Genomic DNA, 20,416 nt, shown 5'->3' on the forward strand with positions numbered 1-20,416 from the left:
CTCTCTTACTTGAGACCTTGACTTTTGAACCGAACGTCTTTCGAAAACAATACTTCATCTCCATGAGTGAGATGATTAGACAAGATATGACGCTACTCCATATCACCGAGGACATGACCTTAGATAGAAAGGAGTGGAGATCGCAGATTAGGGTAAAAAGCTAATAGGAATGAATGGTGTCTTGTCGTGTCTCGTTTTAGAGTGACCGTTGGTGTAGGCGTGCCTACAGAGTTGTGTTGTTATTGTTTTTGATTATCACATTACTTTGCTATCGTTATTGTTTTTGTCGTGTAAAATTTGCATTGCTTTTCATTTTTTGCCATTATGATATATATATTGTTTTTCTCTCTTACTTGAGACCTTGACTTTTGAACCAAACGTCTTTCGAAAACAATACTTCATCTCCATGAGTGAGATGATTAGACAAGATATGGCGCTACTCCATATCACCGAGGACATGACCTTAGATAGAAAGGAGTGGAGATCGCAGATTAGGGTAAAAAGCTAATAGGAATGAATGGTGTCTTGTTGTGTCTCGTTTTAGAGTGACCGTTGGTGTAGGCGTGCCTGCAGAGTTGTGTTGTTATTGTCTTTGATTATCACATTACTTTGCTATCGTTATTGTTTTTGTCGTGTAAAATTTGCATTGCTTTTCATTTTTTGCCATTATGATATATATATTGTTTTTCTCTCTTACTTGAGACCTTGACTTTTGAACCGAACGTCTTTCGAAAACAATACTTCATCTCCATGAGTGAGATGATTAGACAAGATATGGCGCTACTCCATATCACCGAGGACATGACCTTAGATAGAAAGGAGTGGAGATCGCAGATTAGGGTAAAAAGCTAATAGGAATGAATGGTGTCTTGTCGTGTCTCGTTTTAGAGTGACCGTTGGTGTAGGTGTGCCTGCAGAGTTGTGTTGTTATTGTCTTTGATTATCACATTACTTTGCTATCGTTATTGTTTTTGTCGTGTAAAATTTGCATTGCTTTTCATTTTTTGCCATTATGATATATATATTGTTTTTCTCTCTTACTTGAGACCTTGACTTTTGAACCGAACGTCTTTCGAAAACAATACTTCATCTCCATGAGTGAGATGATTAGACAAGATATGGCGCTACTCCATATCACCGAGGACATGACCTTAGATAGAAAGGAGTGGAGATCGCAGATTAGGGTAAAAAGCTAATAGGAATGAATGGTGTCTTGTCGTGTGTCGTTTTAGAGTGACCGTTGGTGTAGGTGTGCCTGCAGAGTTGTGTTGTTATTGTCTTTGATTATCACATTACTTTGCTATCGTTATTGTTTTTGTCGTGTAAAATTTGCATTGCTTTTCATTTTTTGTCATTATGATATATATATTGTTTTTCTCTCTTACTTGAGACCTTGTCTTTTGAACCGAACGTCTTTCGAAAACAATACTTCTATCTCCATGAGGTAATGATACGGTCTGCGTACATCTTATCTTCCCAGACCTCACTTGTGTGATTTCATGACTATGTTATTGTTGTTGTTGTTTTATATTTTCAAAATATATTTAGATTATTCTTTTTGCTACTCTCATCATTTATTTACATATGCTATCCATAAACATTACTTCTATATCTTTTCTAGCAATGTACAGCCCCCGCTATTATTGCCCTCAACAACTTTTAGTGTGTGCTTTTATTTTTTAGCTTTTACCTGATATTTGGTATTTATGTTAGGATCCTGATTGTTAAATTTGCACAAGTAAAACCTATTTAAAGAGGAAATATCTTTCTTAGGCATGAATTAGAGGATTCTGGTTCAGGATAGAAAAATATTGTTCATTTCGTACGCTACCATAATCTTTTATTATTATAATTAGTGCGTAATAGTCCACTCTGTCTCTTGAAATTAGGATCAATTGCTCGTGCCTTCGTTCCTATTTAATTAACAAAATAATTGGAATTTTTTTTCAAACCTTCTTACCATAATGATAAAAATGTGTTTTTTGTGGGGGCATTACCTAAACCCCCTTCATTGAATTGACAAGAAGAAAAAGAAAATTGGATAGAGAAACATTGATTGAGTAGATAGAGGCTTATTTATTTTTGAGGTTTATTGGAATTTTTTTTCATCTGATATCTTCGATTAAATTTGAATTGCAAATTACAGAATCTATTCAAGAATGACGCTCACAAATGAATTTTGTGCTCTATTGTTTCTACATATGTAAATATAGTAAATACTCTGATAGTAATAAGGGGGACAAGATTTGAACCAAATTTTTTAGATTTGAACTTTTCTTGAATGAAAGGACTATTTGGTTTTCATTACTCATTAACCCGATTTATTCAAAAACTTAACGTGCATGGTCATTAAACGGGGAAAAACTTCCTATTATGAAATCTTTCCGTTCACAAAATACAAATCTAAAATTTTAGAGGAAAAAAGCTCAAACATGTCATCAAACTTTGAGAAAAGACTCATTTATGCCATCAGTTAAAAGTTTGGCTCATCTATCCATTACCGTTTGAGAAAAAGTTCATCTATGTCATTATTTTTTAACTCCAACTTTGCAAAACCATCCAAAAACTTTTCATACTTTTCAATTGAATTCTTGAATCAAATGTACTCTATTTGCTTATTCATTTTCAAGAACACCAAGAACACATGAAGAACACCAAGAATTTCAAATTTTCAACTTCTTTAACTTTTCATGAAATCACCTCAAATTTCAATAGTAGCATCCATCCGAGCTAGATATCAAAATTTAATATCTTTTGAGCTCGAATTCAACCTAGCCCAACAAGACACACTTAAATTTTCTTCAAAGTTTCAAAATTTTATCCTTCTTTAATGATAGAATTTTCGCCATAACTCCAAATTACTTGAAATTTTGAATATAGACTCAAAAAACACTATGTTAAAGTTCACTATGTCTATGTTCAAAATTTCAAGTGATTTGGAGTTTGGAGAAAATTCTACCATTAAAGGATGTTAAAGTTTTGAAACTTTGAAGAAATTTTAAGTGTCTTGTTGGGTTAGGTTGAATTCGAGCTTAAAAGATATTGAGTTTTAATATCTAGCTCGGAGGGATGCTACATTAAAATTTGAGGTGATTTCGTAAAAAGTTGAAGAAGTTGAAAATTTGGAGGTGTTGGTGTTCTTCATATGTTCTTGATGTTGTTGAAAAAGAAGGAACAAAAATAGTACGTTTGATTCAAAAATCCAATTGAAAAGTGTTAAAAGTTGTTTGGGTGGATTTGCAAAATCAAAATTAAAAAAGAATGGCATGGATGAACCTTTTTTCTAACGGTAATCGCATAGATGAGTCAAACAGTTAACTGATGGCATAAATGAGTTTTTTTCTCAAAGTTCGATAGCATATTTGAGCCTTTTTCCAATTTTAAATTAAGAGTCAGGGTGGTCCCAACCATAAAATCACTAAATCAATCGCTTGGGGCCTCAAGTGTTTTTAGGACCCTCATATATATATATTTGAATTTTTTTAAAAAAAATCTCACATATTGATAAATTTAAAAAAAAATTGAGTAAAAAATATAATAATTTTTTATCTCATTTAATGTAGGGATTGTTGTAATAATTGAGAGATGAAATAGTGTTTAGTTAATTAGAATATCCTTTCTTATGTGGCTATCTCGTGACCTCCTGGTCACGTGGCAATAACTTTACCAGTTACTCCAAGGCTCCCCTTCAAACGTCAAACCTTTTATATTATGCAAAATCTATTGTTGTATGTTTATAAAAAAAATCAAATTTGTTTTTTTGGTGTTTTCTTCAACTTTCAAGCAACAAAACTTATCTATACTATTTTAAGATCATTATATCAACTTATCAAATTTTGCACAACACTATTTCGATATCATTATATAAACTTTTTAAATTTTTGAGTTAGATTTTATTATTTTAACTTTATATTATATATTTTTCATTGAAAATTTACATTATTTAAATTCTTACTTCATAATATTCGTGTATATCCTACCTCTCCAGATCTCATTTGTAGAATTGCACTAAATATGTTATAACTATTGAATTTAAATATGTCATCTAAAACAGGCAGGCCTCTCAATAAAATTTGATTTTAGATTCCCAAACTTATTAAGCCGGTTCTCTTAAAAGCAGAGAAATCTTATCATTAATGGTATGACTATGAGCTATAAGAAATCTTATCATTAATGGTATGACTATGAGCTATAAGTTTGTTATTTCCCTAGTTAACTTTTGTCATTTATTTAAATTCTTATTAAAGAACAAGTATTTAATTAATGGTATGACTATGAGCTATAAGTTTGTTATTTCCCTAGTTAACTTTTATCATTTATTTAAATTCTTATTAAAGAACAAGTATTTAATATGTTAATTTATGTCAATCACCTCATTAAAAGTTTAAATAGTTAAAACAAAAAAAAGATTCTTTTATACTTGTGTTGACACACCACCAACAATATAAATTAGTATGGCGATATTTGTTAGTGAACTTGTTTTGCAAATAAAGAGGTTTTCGATTGCAAGTTAGCGTTTGTGAAATTGATTATAAAATTAAAAATTGAAGTTAAAACAATAAAGTTGGCCGAGACTTGAAACCAAGCCGTTGTGCCAAACATTGTTAAAGAAAGGTGCTTTATGCATGTCAAATATACAGCCCAGAGCCGGAAAAAAAGAAATGAGTAGAAAATAGAACCGCTCATTGGTCCTAAAAACAGGGCCGGAAAGTGATATGTGAACTCAATAGTTTATTATTTTTGATTTTTATATATTTATTTTTAAAATAACTTTTTATTCATTTTAATTTATTTATCTAATTTTTGTTTTTAATCCATTTTAAAAAGTATGTAATTTTTAAAGTAATTCTTTAATTCTAAGGGTTCACATTACATATTTAAGACTATAACATTAATTAATATTTTGATATATTTAATATATATAATTTACTACTATAAAATGTAAAAATTTTATTTATTTTTTTAAAATTTCGTGTCAAATCAAATACAATAAAAAAATCAAAGCATAAGTATTAAATATGAATTACTTTTAGAAAAAATTATCAGGGAGAATACTTTTTAATAAATAATTACTGATTTTAGCGATATTTTTTATTTATTACCATCTATAGCAATATATAACAATATTATAATATATATGTCATGTATTAAAAGTGAATTATGCATTGCAATATAAATGTATTATAAATGTTTTAAAATATATTATATTTGTTTGGTAAGAAATTGACACAATATATTATAAGTGTATTAAAGTGTGTGATAAATATATTATCCATGAATAAAATTTGTATTATATGAGTTTTATAAATTATTCTCACTAATATGTATTAAAGTTGTATTAACACTGTATTATAAATGTATTATAACTGACCAGTAAAAAAAATAATTATTGTTATAAATGATAAATATTTTCTTAATATAGTATATTTATGTAAGTTTCTCTTACTTTTATCCTAAAATTAATTATCGTGATTCGCTTCTCAATAATAGACACGACTAGTTTACAAAGTTAAATTTAATTAGATCAAATTAAAATTTCATATATAAGATTTAATTATTTAAAAGTTATATGAAAATACTATAAATTATAATTTTTTTAGGTTAATTTATTTTTAAAATTGTTATTACAAATATTTGTAAAAAATCATATAATTTAGCTCTCGGAAATGAAATATGATAATTAATTTGAGATACAATTAAAATCTAATAATCTAATAAAATTAATGTTCACAATCCATAAATTACAAAATTCTAACAATCTACCTACAAAACGAGAAGAATATAAGAAGTTACTCAGTGACTTAAGCTAAAGCTAAAGATACAAATTACAACCATGGGAATCGTGTGCCCCGATGAGAGCAAGAGGATTGAGATCGAGGAGTTTCGCCGGATGCTGCTATCTAACACGGCGGTGCACCGGACAAAGGTCGGCGATGAATTCCGAAACCAAGGGCAATTGCCGTCGGCAGTTCAACACAGCCGCGAGCTTGAAGAGAAGAAGGTGTGCGTCACCAGTGGCGTATCCTTCCTCGGTATCGCCATCGTCAACCAACTCTTACTCCGTGGCTACTCGGTACGAGTCATCGTCGAAAAGCAAGGTGCCATTTCTTCTTTGAGTATTCTTAGTCCTTCTGATTGGCGGAGAATCGCAAAGGTAGTATGAATTTTGACATTTTTGAACTGATCTTCGGCGTGCTTCAGTCGTCAACGCTTGTTACAATTCGCATGTTTTTTACTGGAAACGCGTGATTTCCTGTTCAATTTCCATTTTCTTAATGATTTAATTTGATTTTGGTTTTTACAATTCGTATGGTTGTTTGATTTCGTGGTTTGGAATGTTATATTTATTTTCAGTTCATTCTCTGTTAGGATATGTTTAAACTCAAATTGAAATCTAGTTCGAGCAATTTGCTTGAGCGGGACATAATTCCTAATATGCTGTAAGTGCAGAGGATCTGGAAAAGCTAAGAGAGATGGAAATTTCTGGAGAAATGAGACAGTCGATGAACACCGTAGAGGCAGTAATGGCGAGGCTGAATGATATCGAAAGCCTTTCGCAAGCATTCAACGGTTGTCGTGGTGTCTTCCACACTGCTGCCTTCGTGGACCCTGCTGGCCTATCGGGATATTCAGTAAGTCTTCTTACTTCCTCCTACAGTTTATTAGTATGTTTGGATTGATTTTTAAGCAACTTATAAGTTAAAAATAAAATTTTTGATTTATAAGCTGTTTTCAACTTATAAACTGCTTAAAATAAGTTCATCCAAATAAATTCAACTATTTATTGAGGCTTATTTTAAGCACAAAATGATTTTAAGTTGGCCAGTCAAACACTAAAAAAAAATTAAAAACAGCAATCCAAACGGCCTTTATGACACCAGAAAACAGGGAAACGCATTTCTTATGATTTTATTTTAATAGTAACAACCAAAATTGAGTAGAAGAGTTTGGTACAGTTTGTTAGAGAAGAGATCACAATTTTATCCACAATACATGTGTTCAATGCTAAATTTTAGAGCATGATGCAATACCCTTTCTTCCATTAACTCTAATGAAGAAAAAATTACCATTCCTCCAAGGTAAATAGTTATTTGCACCACCAGGTTTTTACACCAAACTGACAGTAAATTACTGGTAGTTAAAGTGACTTAATAAAGTGAATAGAAATAAGTATTAAGGAGGGAGTATATACCCAAAAATATAGTGATGTTCACATCGGATGTATAAGAAATTCTAAAGTAGTATTGAATTAACTACTGTAGTAGTTTTTGATATTCACCAGTTTAAAAGCTTTGAGTCGACACCAACTTTTTCACGATATTATTCCAGTTATTATGATTGACATAGCCAGATGCGTCTTTACAGACTATGTGGAAAGCTTTATGTTGCACCATGCCCCGTCAATTTCGATGTACCCTACTTCTTTCTAGAATAAATATCGTTTTCTCATAAAAAAAATTTTATTTAAATACATAACTTATTTATTTACAAAAAATTCCACTCTCTCATATTCTCAAATACATGTATCGATCGGGTAGATACATCACTTTAAGCGATAGATCTATTGGATACATCACTTTTTATTGGATACATCACGTAAAGTGATGTATCAGGGCGTTAAGTAATGTATCCGAAACCAAAACGTGATGTATCAAAATGTTTTGGATGTATTCGAATTCCACTCAATTTAAGAAATTTTGTAAATTTGAAAAAAATAGAGATAAAATATAATTAGCTCCTTATAATACACCTAAAATTTTTACTTATTTCATGTGGGGCCCATTTTAACGCCCAATAGTCTGATCAAAGATGGGTCAACATTGCTATTAATTATACAGTGTGAAAATCTCATTAATTGTTGAGTTTATTGGCGCTTTTGATTTGGCAAATACAAATTGCACTTGCCATGTCGTTTCTGTTCAGCGATTTTTAGCTATTCTACTAAAATGATAGGTACCATATTCAGATATTTTAGTCATCTGAGTGTATTTTACGGTTCATCATCTGTTTGTTTGTTAAGCACTTGCCTAACTTTCTGTTAGTTAGTTATGTGGACTTTTCGTTAATTTTGGAGGCAAAGTCTTGACTCTTGATTATTACTCCTTTATGTAGAAATCAATGGTTGAAGTAGAAGTGTTGATAACTAAGAATGTGACTCAGGCATGTGCAATAACACCTTCAGTCAAAAACTGCGTGCTCACATCCTCACTTTTAGCCTGTGTATGGCAAGATATTAACTCTTCAAGAACAATTGATCATGATTGCTGGAGTGACGAGTCCATCTGCTTAGACAAGAAGGTATTGAGTTATTTTATTTGGTGTTCTCTACCTACCCCCACACCCACCTACTTCTATCCAACACCATACATGCTTAAAATTATAGAATAAAATAAATGAAGGGTATGGCCCTAGTAAGATGGTTGACTGATTTGATTGCTTCCATGGGTTAAAAATACCATTTGATTTGAAAAAGAAAAAATTGTAGCAGCCCATAGAAAAAGTATGATTAATGATTAAAATAAGTTGCAACTTTAGTAATCAGTACTCATTGTCAAGACTTGGCTATAATTGCTTTTCAAGTAAATATATTATTTATAAAAAAGTTATCTTATTTGCTATAATTGTTTTATTGGTGAATCATTTCTACATGGTAAATCCATTGAACTTAAAAACGTCAAGATAACAACAAAGCAATTACTAGTCGTCCACTTCATTAACAATTAGCAATCCACATTAAAAACTTAATAGACCTTCCCCCTTTGTTATACTGTACATGATCAGCACTAACTTAGTGCTATTCTTTTCAATGAAATCTATCTTCTTACTAACAAAAGAAAAGCAATAATGCGTTAAAAACTTCTCTGGATATTAAATGACGTTGTACTTGAATGAAAATTTGCAGCTATGGTATGCCCTGGGTAAGCTTAAGGCAGAAAGAGTAGCGTGGAATGTAGCTAGGGAGAGTGGATTCAAACTAGCTACTATATGTCCTGGTTTAGTGACTGGTCCTGAACTCCTCAGCAGAAATCCAACCCCTACCATCGCCTATCTTAAAGGTGATTTGCATTTTGCCTTTTACCTAAATGAAACTAATGAGTAATATTTTTGGACTCTGAGCTAATAATACCTTAGCATGTGATTTTCAGGAGCTCAAGAAATGTTTAGAAACGGACTCTTGGCAGCAGTAGATGTTCACAGATTAGCATTAGAACATGTATTGGTGTTTGAAGACATGAAGAACACAGGGTACAGCAGATACATTAGCTTTGATCGAGTGATTAGGAGTGAAGAGGAATTTGAAAAATTAGCAAGTGAGACCGGAATAGATATTAGGACGATGAGATCAAACTCGAGGCCTAATTCCTCGAACATTGTCAAATTGTCAAATGCAAAGCTTTGCTGCTTAACCTCTGCAATACATAGATGTAATAGCGAGTTCTAGCTCTCATCAATAAACTTACTTTATGCCTGAATTGGATTTTGGAACCCAAAACTAAGGAGACTACCGTTGGGATTTTGGCATGAGTGGGTTTAGTCACATAACTATGATTGAGAAATGAGGAAATCTATTGGGTATAAAAATAATTTACTTCTACTTTAGGTTAAAGAGTTGGGAAAATAAAGATAACTTTCATGTTGTCTTCCTTGCTCACATATTTCTCGCACCCATTTTCGTAACATTATTGCCTTCTTTTTCTACTTAATTTTTCGAACAGGCATCTCTTTTTTGCTATGAAGACCAAAACATTTCCTCAAATTTTTACATACTGAAAACGAAAGCTTCTTCCCCTCTATTTTTTTTTAAAAAAAAAAACTAAAGTGATAGCTTTGCACGAGTCCATCACTGTGTCAAAGGACCAAAATTATAAACAATAAGACAAATCGGAAGATAAGAGTATTGCACACTAATTTACGTGGAAAACCTCTTTGTTCAAGGGGAAAAAATCACAATCTGACCACCATAATTTAACTGTTAATCTTCATTAAGGTGCAATAGCAAAGTAAACTATTACAACTTATTGTACCTAGTTACCAACCCTCTTCACCCCTTTGCTTGCAACACTACTATTACAAGACATGATAGACTTTTTCAACACACTCCAAAACTCCAAATCAAAATTCCTTCATACAACAGGAACTGATTTTATAATGTTGCACATAAGACTCAACACTACAACAAGGCTACAATGAAGAATATCTTAAACAGCTCTGTCAGGTCTCGTGTAACTTTTGTTACATTTTGTCTTTACTTGAGAGAACACAAAAGACATCCTTGATTGACAATTCTTCAAGAAAAAAGCCAGAAAACTGTGGTCCATAGTTTGAGTATTAACATTAGAGACCCACATCCTATGATTCATCTGATTGGCTTTAGGTCTGGCTGGTTCTATCAATCACAGTAGAGAATGACAACTTTACAACTGCCTATTCTACGACTTGACTTACCAATGGGACAAATAATTTGAAGTGTTGCTATTACATAATATTTTACTCCATTTTATCTTAGGAGAAATTAATCTAAAATCTTAAACAATAATGAATTATTGAATTTCGTAGTAACACAAAGTGCAATTGACTCAAAATTAATTTAATACAAAATCCGCTTTTAATAATTTTAGTTAAGCATAAGGAAAAATAACAGGCACTGGTACTTCCTACAGAAGTGGCGTTCTAATGATTTCATTTTATATCTAGTTTGCCACCTCTCGACTTCTAATAATTTGTGGACAACTATTTATCCACAAAGTCTGGTACTGCATTTTCAAAAAAAGAAGATATGAATGTTTGATTTTTTAAGTGTAAAAAAGAAAATTACTTTCAAAAACAGTGACTCTATACACTCCTAGAACTTCACTAGATATGTTTTTTTGTTTTTATTAAAGATTTATAATTATTTTATTTATTTTGGTGATGAAGGATGGATAAATTTCATAGCATAGCAAAACAGCCTCAAGAAAAGAGAGTTGTGGCTTAATGAAAAAAAAAGACAGTTCTGGCTCCGCCATTGTACTAGCATAGGAAAGAAATGCTATACTATATTTGGTTCCATAAGTTCAATTATGCACTTTATTTTAGCCAAGTTTCTTTATTTGTTCTTTATTTAGATTTCAGACTTGATCAAAAAAGCAAATGTAATATACTGTGCTTTCATTTGTATAACTATGAATCAGTTTAACAAGGATAAAAAGAATTTCAATTAAATTCATTTCAATCGAACAAAATTAGAAAATAAATCGTGTTTGGTTCAAGTAATTGAGTGAGTTATCTCGACAATGAGCCAAAAAAAATTGTTTTTATCTAATTATTTGAGATAAATTGTACCAATATATTGGTAGCATTTGGTTTTGATTAAAGACGAATCCAGGAAAGTGTGTAATTGAAGATAATAATAAATGTACTGACGCTTACTAGACCAGCTTCAGAGATTGGTTAAAATCTCAGCAAATCTGAAGAGCAAAAGCAATTTTAATTTACGAGCAGATCAACACCTCCCTTCCCATCTCCTCTTATAGGAAGAAAAGGGGGCTGCCTGAATTTCCACTCGGTACACAAACTAATGAAAACAAAATAGGAGGAAAGGGAATTGGGGTTTCAGAAAAGGCTCAGATAGTTTGCTTAATTTGCTCAGCGAAGAACTTTTTGAAGGCTCTTCTCATACAAGAGGTGTCAGAAATAAAAAAAAGCACCATCATCAAAGCCCACAAAATACAAATAAACGAAAGAAAGAAAAAAGATAAATCCAATCAAATCAAATAACAAGTCAATTGTTGAAGTAGTTTACATTGAGAGAGGAAGATGGAGCGAGTACTTATACGGCTGACCTACAAATTAGGGTTTTCACTTTCCTGATGGGCCCTGATTGTTATGACAGCCCAATAGACCACTACTATGCTGTGGCTTTAACTCTAAGCTCCAAAATTCAGCTGGTTCAGTTCACAATTTCAATGTCAGGCCTAACATTAGCCCAGCCCATAAATCGGTTTACATACAGCCCAAATATAATAGAGAACCAACGGTTTCACGTATTCATTCACTTTTTAGTTACTTTTTTTAAAAAAAGATTTACTCACTTTGAAATAACTTTAGATATGTCAAGCCTTACTTTAAGCTTTGGGTATCAATTTTTTTTATTTTAAAAAAGGTAAATTTTCAAATTTTTTTATGCACGACGTGTACAACTTAAATGGTGATCCAAAGTTGGATTATATGTGGCACTTGGGCCGTTTATCCTCAGAAAAACTAACTAATTAAACAAACATCTCTATCGTATATTTATGAATTCTTCCTATAGCTTCAAATAATTATATATTATCTCACTGATTAAAAATTTCATACCAAATTTCAAGTCAGATACACCTAGATACATATTTTATGCTATCAGATACGCTGAAATAGGAAGAGAGGCAAACAAGAACTTGCGGGAGGCGAGCGAAATTTGTCTATGTATCTCAGATACATGCGAATCACACTAGATACATATATCTATTCGAGATACACGAACGAGAAAGGAGGAAGATGAGGGAGATTTGTCTATGTATCCCAGATACATGCGAATCCATTTGAATACAATGTACCTAGAACAAATTACACCTAATTTTGACCTCATGTATTCGATATACATGTATCTGGACGAATCTGAATGCGCCAAATACATGTATTCGGAGTCTAAAATATGAAAAAAGTATAATTTTAAAAACTAACGTGTATTCAAGTAATTAACTCATAAACCAATGGGAGTTATGTGAGCTACCCTTTATCTTCCATATAGTTTACACCGAAGGCAGAAAGCCCATATTTGACTTGTAACCGTGGTTAATTGAATTGTGACTCAATGACCAATGATATCAAGTAAAGGTGATAAAAATAGTTCATAAAAACATCATTCGTTTAAGTTTAGATTGATTATTGACTCGTCAATTTGTTAATTTAATTTCTTTCAATTCACCGTGAATCAAGGGAAGAATGAGACCATAATTTGGAAGTCGGCCCCGACCGAGACCTAGATGACAACCCTCCTCTCTGAGAAAATTAATTAATTAATGATAGACCCCAGCCGGCTTGTTTCTATTTACTCTCTCAAATAAGGGGATGGTTTATTTTGCTAACTTTTGAATATATTATTAATCCATCTATTTATTAACTCATCCCATTTTAATCCGTCCAAACCCTATTCATTCATTTGGTAACCCTAGTATCAATGTTATGGTAGCATTAGTTATATGATGTTTCAGCTCTGATTAATGCATGAAAGAGATAAATATTGTAAGCTCAGAGATATTCAGAAGTGAGCAGCTAAAATTAACTTGTTGAGGCCAGGCAGCACGTTCAAATGTGTGACATCCTTTTAATAATATTCCTTTTACTCATTTCTCACTTTGTTTAAAAGAGAAAGAAGCCAAGTCTTTGGGGTGGTGGGATGGTCTATTATATATTAGTACAAACTCTGCATATTAGCAGATATTATATAGTACTATTTTATAACTGATCAGAAAAATGCTTAGCTGTATTCTACATTTAAAAAACTAACTACTTAAATATTTGTTCAAACTTCAATGCTATAGAGACATGCATATACTATATTATATTATTTGGAACTAAGTTCCATAAAATACCATCGATGATATTTTTATGAGGATCGAATGTAATTTTACTTACGAATTTGATAAAATTTAGTAACTTTAACTTAGATTCTATATTTATACTTTAAAATTTATTTATATGTTAAAATAATTTATTTACAAATCAATATTTTGCTTTTTCTAAAATTAAACAATATAGATAATTTGATAGTGGATGCATCATAACCCCTTATATTAGTGGGTAACAATATTTAAGAATGTACTAATTATTCATCTTGTATTGCCATTATTGATATATTTTCATTGCTTCCACCAAGTGTTAATGATATTAAATTTTTCCAAATTAAATTCTTGTTTGTTTTCTTTCTTATTATTCATATGCATGGACCATGGTTTTGTCATTGCATTCATGTGTGTGGGTTTTTCATAAATATGGAAAAAATTTAGAAAAATTATTGTTATATCCCAAAAAGAGAAACTATTTATTATTGGATATCCCATTACTTTCATACCTCTTGTTTTTAACTATCTCGCGCATTTGATACCATTAGAGTATATAATATACTTTAATGGTATCAAGATACTCTGATGGTATCTAGCAAAAACTGCTTGATAAATTGGTTGATACTATCAAAGTATAATATACTATGTGGTATCAAAGAGGAACAAGGGAAGGGACACTAGCATAAATACACGTTTGATACCATGAGAGTATATATATACTCCGATGTTATCAAGAAGGAAGAGACAGTGCTTTAGCGAAACTGCTTGATACCATCGGAGTAAATTATACTCTGATGGTATCAAGAAGAAATTGCTAGATACCATCAGAATATAATATACTTTAATGGTATCAAAGAGGAGCAGTGATGCTGACGTCAGCATGACGTCATGCACTAAATTAAAAGGGAGAAAGTGGGGTAAAAGAGTAAATAGTTTAGGCCATGAGTCTATTAAGGGTAAATAGTTTGAGTTTGGTCCAATTTGGATAAATAGTTTCACAATTGATCTATTTTGTGTAGTTTTTCCCAAAAATTTATATGATGCTAGTGGGAGGAAAATGAATCTAATGTAGAGTGTCCAGTTGTATGAATGGACCGGAAAAAGTATATCTCCGAGTCTCCAACTTATGTGATATCTTTTTATTTTTTTTACAATGCTTCAAAAAGAAATGTCACATTTTTTATGTTTAAAAATAATTTAAATTTAATATTCTCATTTTATTTTATTGAGATAATTTATAATCGCACAAAAATATCTAGCGCTTATTTTAAAACATAAGATTCAAAACTCTTACTTCATATCTTAAACTTTAGGGCACTTTATCAAAAATGTGTAACCTGAATTATACACCGTGCGTAGAGTATTTAGACAAATGGGATGATACATATCTTAATTAATAAGATTAAATTATTTAATTTGATACCTAAAAATATTATTTTCTTTATAATTCTCTTTCTTTTTTCTCACCCAGATGAAATTTGATTTGTAATGGAACTTAACTTTTATTATTAAACAAAAAGAATTATAAATAAGGAAATTCTTGGGGATCGTAAGGTGTGATAGCTGTTTTAATTTCCTTGCTCGTTTTAATATAAGTTGGCCATCATATATCCACAAATGACCATACATTTTAGCTTTATAAAAGATTATTATTTTGCAACTATCAAGTATTTGCAACAAATATCGTGCAATCCATCAACTTATTATCGTATTGACTTGTAGCCTTTTTTTGTATATTTTTAAAAAAAATTCTGATTTTGAAAAGCACCTGACCGTTCATAAACCCCATCTATTTTTTTACTACGTAAGTAAACCAATTACATCATCAAAAGACAAAAGAGTATTCTTCTTTAATTAATATCTTTCATGCTTGGACAAAAAATTCTATCTTTAGTACAATAGCTTTTGAAAAATATGAAATGTAAGTTAACCCTTAACATTTGTGATTTGTTTTTAATACTACATTTGATGAGTGTGTAACTTTTTTGCAGCTAATAATAGCAAGTTCACGTGAAAGTTAATCTAAAGTTCCTAGTAACTTTAATGATCTTGATTTCATCAATATTCGTTTTATCTTTATTCCGAATCAAATTCTTAATTGGACTTGCAAAATTAATTGCTACAGACTACTGTCCATCTTAATACTCCCTCCATTCCAAAATATTCCGTCTCTTCATCTTATTTTATCTACTATACTAAAAATAAATATCTAATAATATTTATCTAATTTATGAAATCAAAAGATAATTTACATTTAGTTTCTAATTTACCTTTTGTCATTAATTAATAGTCATTTTTCTATTACATTTCAAGACATTGTATTTACTATTCCCTCCATCCATCTTTACTTGACCCTTATACTATTTTGGAATGTCCAACAATTCTTGTCCACTTTCTAAAATCAATGAATAATTTACTTGTTTCTACCCATTTTACCCTTATTTAATACTACATCAGATATTTCAATACTTTAAAATTATAAGTCAAATTTAAACTTTCAAAGTCTAGTAGATGATCAAATACACGTCCCTTCATGTCCCTCCACTTCAATATAAATGGAGTATGCTCCTTCTGAATCCATGCGCCACTTTAAAATCTTTTTTAAAAGAATGGGGTGGAAACTTCAAGGAGTTCTTATAGTTGGCACAAATTTTTTAGTTAGATTTAATTGATCTTAATTATTTAGATGACTTCTATTATATAGGGATAATTTGGTAAAGTTTTTCTTATTATTTACTACTCCTTAATCCCTCTGTCAAGTCAACAGGAGCCAAGTAAAGATTGACGGAAGGAATATATTCAAAGGATGATATGATAAAATAATTCTTCAATTTATAATTTCTTAAAAATTGTGCAAAGTCAATAGCGGACAAGTATTGTTGGGCGGAGGAAAAAATAATTTAATTGTTCATTGTTCAAGATAGATGTTGAAATATTTTTCCAATTTTAGCCTTCATTAATAAAATTTTCAAGGACTTGATTTTCTTGGAAATTTCTTACATTAATGTGATTTAACTTTTCATTGACCATAATATTTTGTACTATTATCTTCCCATTTTAAAGATCTTTAAGATTGTTAGTACCAAAAATTTTACTTCCGAAAATGCTAAACGTCTCCGGAGGGAGTAATATGTTTAGGAATTCCAAGGGTATTTTTTTGAATTTTGTAATAGAAATAAATGAATATAGAGAGTTAGCATGATCATTACTAATGTTTAGAAATTTGGAAAGGACAAAAATGAAAAAAAACATGACTAATTTATATCTTTTCTTTTTCTTAAAATATGTGTCATATTTCAACAATTCAATTATTTAAAAATAGAGAAAATTATACTTTATACTCTAGTGTCCGATTAGATCAATTTATGTGTATTTTGATTAATTTTATGGAATATATATATGTTGAGTAACTCCATCTACCACAACTAAAATAGATAGAAAACAATCACTTGACATTTTTTGCTTCCACTTAAAAAATACTGGACAAACACTTACTTGCACCTGCTATTTACACCACGTCAACGATGCAAGACATGTGTTTGCAGGTAGATTTAGCACTTAATCTTGATTGACTAACAATATATTTTTACTTTATTAAATTATCGAGTTATAGTATATTTGTAAATATTGGGTGCGAATATATACTGAAAATATTATTGTATACATATATATGACTTAAGAAATTTATGGACTTTAGGATCCATGTTGAATATTAGGAATATATTTTTTTTAAAAATTAGTCGTATCTGGGAAACATCACATGTGGAATCTCTACACTAATTCACATTGGAAGTAGAATTCTTGTGTTTTAATTATGTCTATTCACTGATCTCACCTCGTGATCACACTATTTAATTTACGGTCATTATTAGATGCGGATCTTGACCTAATTAATTACTCCTACTAATTAAGGCATCCATTATACAAATATATAAATTAAACTTCATTGGGAGTACTTGTTTTGAAATGAAGAGGAAACATTTTTACTCAACGCTGACCTATGTACGATATAGAAAGAAAATAAAGATGCTATTCCTCGATCTAAAATTACTGTGGTAAGCACACAGAGATGGAGTTGTATAACAGAGATATTAGTAGTAAAATTAGAGACGGAACCATAATTTGAAATTTATAAATTTAAAATTAATAATTTATACATAAAATTCAATAAAAAAATTAATATAAATAAATCAAAATTATTGAATAAATAAATACCATTAGTATACTAGTTAATAAAACTTTATAAATTTATCAAAATATATGTAATTTGATTTTTATTACCTAAGTATGCACATCCCTAGTAAACGTTAAACACTTAGTTGTTTTTTTTTACAATTCCACCTAATAAATTCTATGGATAAAAATACTCGATATTTATATTGGTGAAAAGATAGTAAATAGGCGAGTGTCGCGTTAGCTGAACATCATCATTGATAGTAACATTTGAGAAATAAGGGAGGTGATGGGTGATGGGAGTAGTGATAGTACTAGTAGGTATTGTCCACTGACAATTCAATGAAGAGAAGAAGAGATCAAAGTTCTGTCAAAGGAGAAAAAAAAAACGATTATGTTGGATCGAAAGACATGAAATGAAAGGGGAATGGAATTTACGACAATTCCAGTAACAGATGAAGAAGTTTCACCAACTTGTATTCTGCTTGAAGGGTCTTTGTCTATATTGTCACTTCTCTTACATTCCCTTTCTAAGCTCTGGTTTCATTCTTGTGCCAACTTTTCTTTAACCCCCACCAACAACTTGTTTACATGTATTTTTTCGTATACAAGTTTGTTTACCTTACCAACATAAGTTGTAGTTGTAGTGAAATGGTTGAAACCCCTCTATCCTTAACCTGAGGTATTGAATTCGAGAGTGTTGTCCTAGAAATAGGTTCTTTAATGTAAGAATTTAAACCCCAAATAATACGAATACCAGAAAATTAGGTGGAAACTAAAAAACTGTAATCTTATCTTATTTAATACTCCCTCTATTCCATATTAATTTAACTATTGTTTTTTTTTCAATATTTAAAATAAGTAAATTGTTCAAAAGTTCAAGAGAGTTGTTGAAAATTTCTTTTATTTTGTCCATCATTTAAATTTTTTCGATGATAATTATTCATATTTATGATTTTATTTTGAATTATTTATATTTTCAAGACTAGATTGAAAATATTAAAAAGGATAAAAGTGAAAAAAAAATGGTCAATTTATGTCAAAAATAGAGGGAGTAGTTAACTAAAATTAAAATAATTAAACAGCATCCAATGCGAATAAGTATTTACTCGGTGAATGGTCATTCCAAAAACAAACAAATCCCAAGTACCCTGAATTAACTAAGTAGCACCTTTTTTAAGGCCAAATCTTCAATTACTTTTAAGATATTCCATTTGTTTTCTCCTCATTGCACTCTAGAAAAAAGAGAAAAAAAAGTAATGAGGGATTTTTTTATTTTTATTTTGGGGTGAGGGGGGGTTGTCACATATTGCACAAAGTGGTTAAATATGTAATGGTGAGATGAATTTTTCACCACGATCCATACAGAATATGACTATCAACTGAGTTCTCAGGCAGTCAAAGTGAGCAGTATGCTTTTTCCCTATATTTCTTTTTTAGGGATTTTTTTTGTCCTTGTCCGTTGTAGATACTTTTATCTACCCTTTGGAATCATGAAAAATAAATAATTGTATTGCTAAAAGTATTGCTAGCATTATTTGTTTTCAGTACTTCTATTTTATGTACTACATTTGATTCGATACGTAATTTTTATATTAATTCAACTTAAATATTAGTATATTTTGGTGATAATAAAAAAATATCAATATATTAATGTTCGAAAAGTTATTTTGATCTGAAATATTATATAAAGTTAAAGATATTTGGAAGCAAAGACTATAATTAAAATATAAATTATAAAGATATTAGAGATGATGGAAAGGGTCAGTAAAATAGTTGTTAGGAAAGAAAGCAAATATTACGTCAAAACTAAATTCTGAATATTTTAAGCAAAATTTTAAAAGTTAAGTTTTAGGTAGTAATGTATGTGTCAGTATCACTCTTTTACATCATCAACAGGTCATCTTTTAATTATTATAACGAGTATCATAATTTATTACAATATTTTTTGATAACATGACCATATACAAAAAGTTATTTACATTGATCAAAGCATAAAACCAATAGGACTTGGATCTCAATTTCATGATTTGATTTGAAATTAACTCATGTTTTGATTTGAAATTAACTAGTTACTATTATTGTTAAGAGATAATTTTTTATAATTTTTTGTGTGTTTAAAAGTTGGTGATAAAATATAACCACAAATATATATTTATTAAAAAAATATTTAAAAGTTGGTGATAAAATATAATCATAAATATTTATTTATAAGAAAAAACATGAATATTTTTTATGAACTACGATTTGCTCATTTGATAAGAGTATATAAGTGTTATGAGAGATTTGATAGTTTTATATTTTCACAAATTATGGGTCTTTTATATTTATCAGAAAAATATATAATTTAAGAAATTCAAATTAGATATTTAAACAATATTTCAATTTCAAATCAACGTGTTTTAAAATCATGTCCAAATCTTTGGCAAAATTTTATAATTTTATACATAATTAAAATTATTTTTATGTATAATATAATAAATATTGAAATTCCTTTAATATTTTATATAATATTTATTTTCATATTTTAAATATCGTGAAAATATTGGTTCCACTGATAGTCTAAGTCCTTATATTTCAAAAAGAGTTAAAAAAACGAGGGAGCACTATTTATTAGAACCTTTAAAAGAGTCAAATACGCTCTCAAAGTCACACCATAC

General features: G+C 30.0%; 1 protein-coding gene and 2 non-coding genes across 3 annotated transcripts; 1 reads left to right on the forward strand and 2 right to left on the reverse strand.

Moving 5' to 3' along the window:
* The first annotated feature begins 5,749 nt into the window (after positions 1 to 5,749).
* LOC129874885 (cinnamoyl-CoA reductase-like SNL6) lies at positions 5,750 to 9,473 on the forward strand. The gene is made up of 5 exons (XM_055950264.1): positions 5,750 to 6,098; positions 6,451 to 6,632; positions 8,113 to 8,298; positions 8,903 to 9,056; positions 9,147 to 9,473. The coding sequence occupies exons 1-5, from the start codon at positions 5,834 to 5,836 to the stop codon at positions 9,440 to 9,442; spliced, it is 1,083 nt and encodes a 360-aa protein (XP_055806239.1). The 5' UTR covers positions 5,750 to 5,833; the 3' UTR covers positions 9,443 to 9,473.
* Positions 9,474 to 11,392: 1,919 nt separating this feature from the next.
* On the reverse strand, positions 11,393 to 11,532 carry LOC129875394 (small nucleolar RNA snoR77). Its single transcript, XR_008763184.1, has one exon. It is a non-coding gene; the product is annotated as a small nucleolar RNA snoR77 (small nucleolar RNA).
* A 68-nt stretch (positions 11,533 to 11,600) lies between these two features.
* LOC129875387 (small nucleolar RNA snoR1) lies at positions 11,601 to 11,700 on the reverse strand. Its single transcript, XR_008763181.1, has one exon. It is a non-coding gene; the product is annotated as a small nucleolar RNA snoR1 (small nucleolar RNA).
* Between the last annotated feature and the right edge of the window lie 8,716 nt (positions 11,701 to 20,416).

The sequence above is a fragment of the Solanum dulcamara genome, chromosome 11 (genome assembly GCF_947179165.1).
Source record: "Solanum dulcamara chromosome 11, daSolDulc1.2, whole genome shotgun sequence".
Taxonomy (NCBI): domain Eukaryota; kingdom Viridiplantae; phylum Streptophyta; class Magnoliopsida; order Solanales; family Solanaceae; genus Solanum; species Solanum dulcamara.

Coding starts and splice junctions, on each gene's coding strand:
- LOC129874885 (XM_055950264.1), top strand. CDS start 5,834: ATGGGAATCGTGTGCCCCGATGAGAGCAAGAGGATTGAGATCGAGGAG. Junction 6,633..8,112: donor CTGGCCTATCGGGATATTCA/GTAAGTCTTCTT, acceptor TCCTTTATGTAG/AAATCAATGGTTGAAGTAGA. Junction 8,299..8,902: donor CCATCTGCTTAGACAAGAAG/GTATTGAGTTAT, acceptor GAAAATTTGCAG/CTATGGTATGCCCTGGGTAA.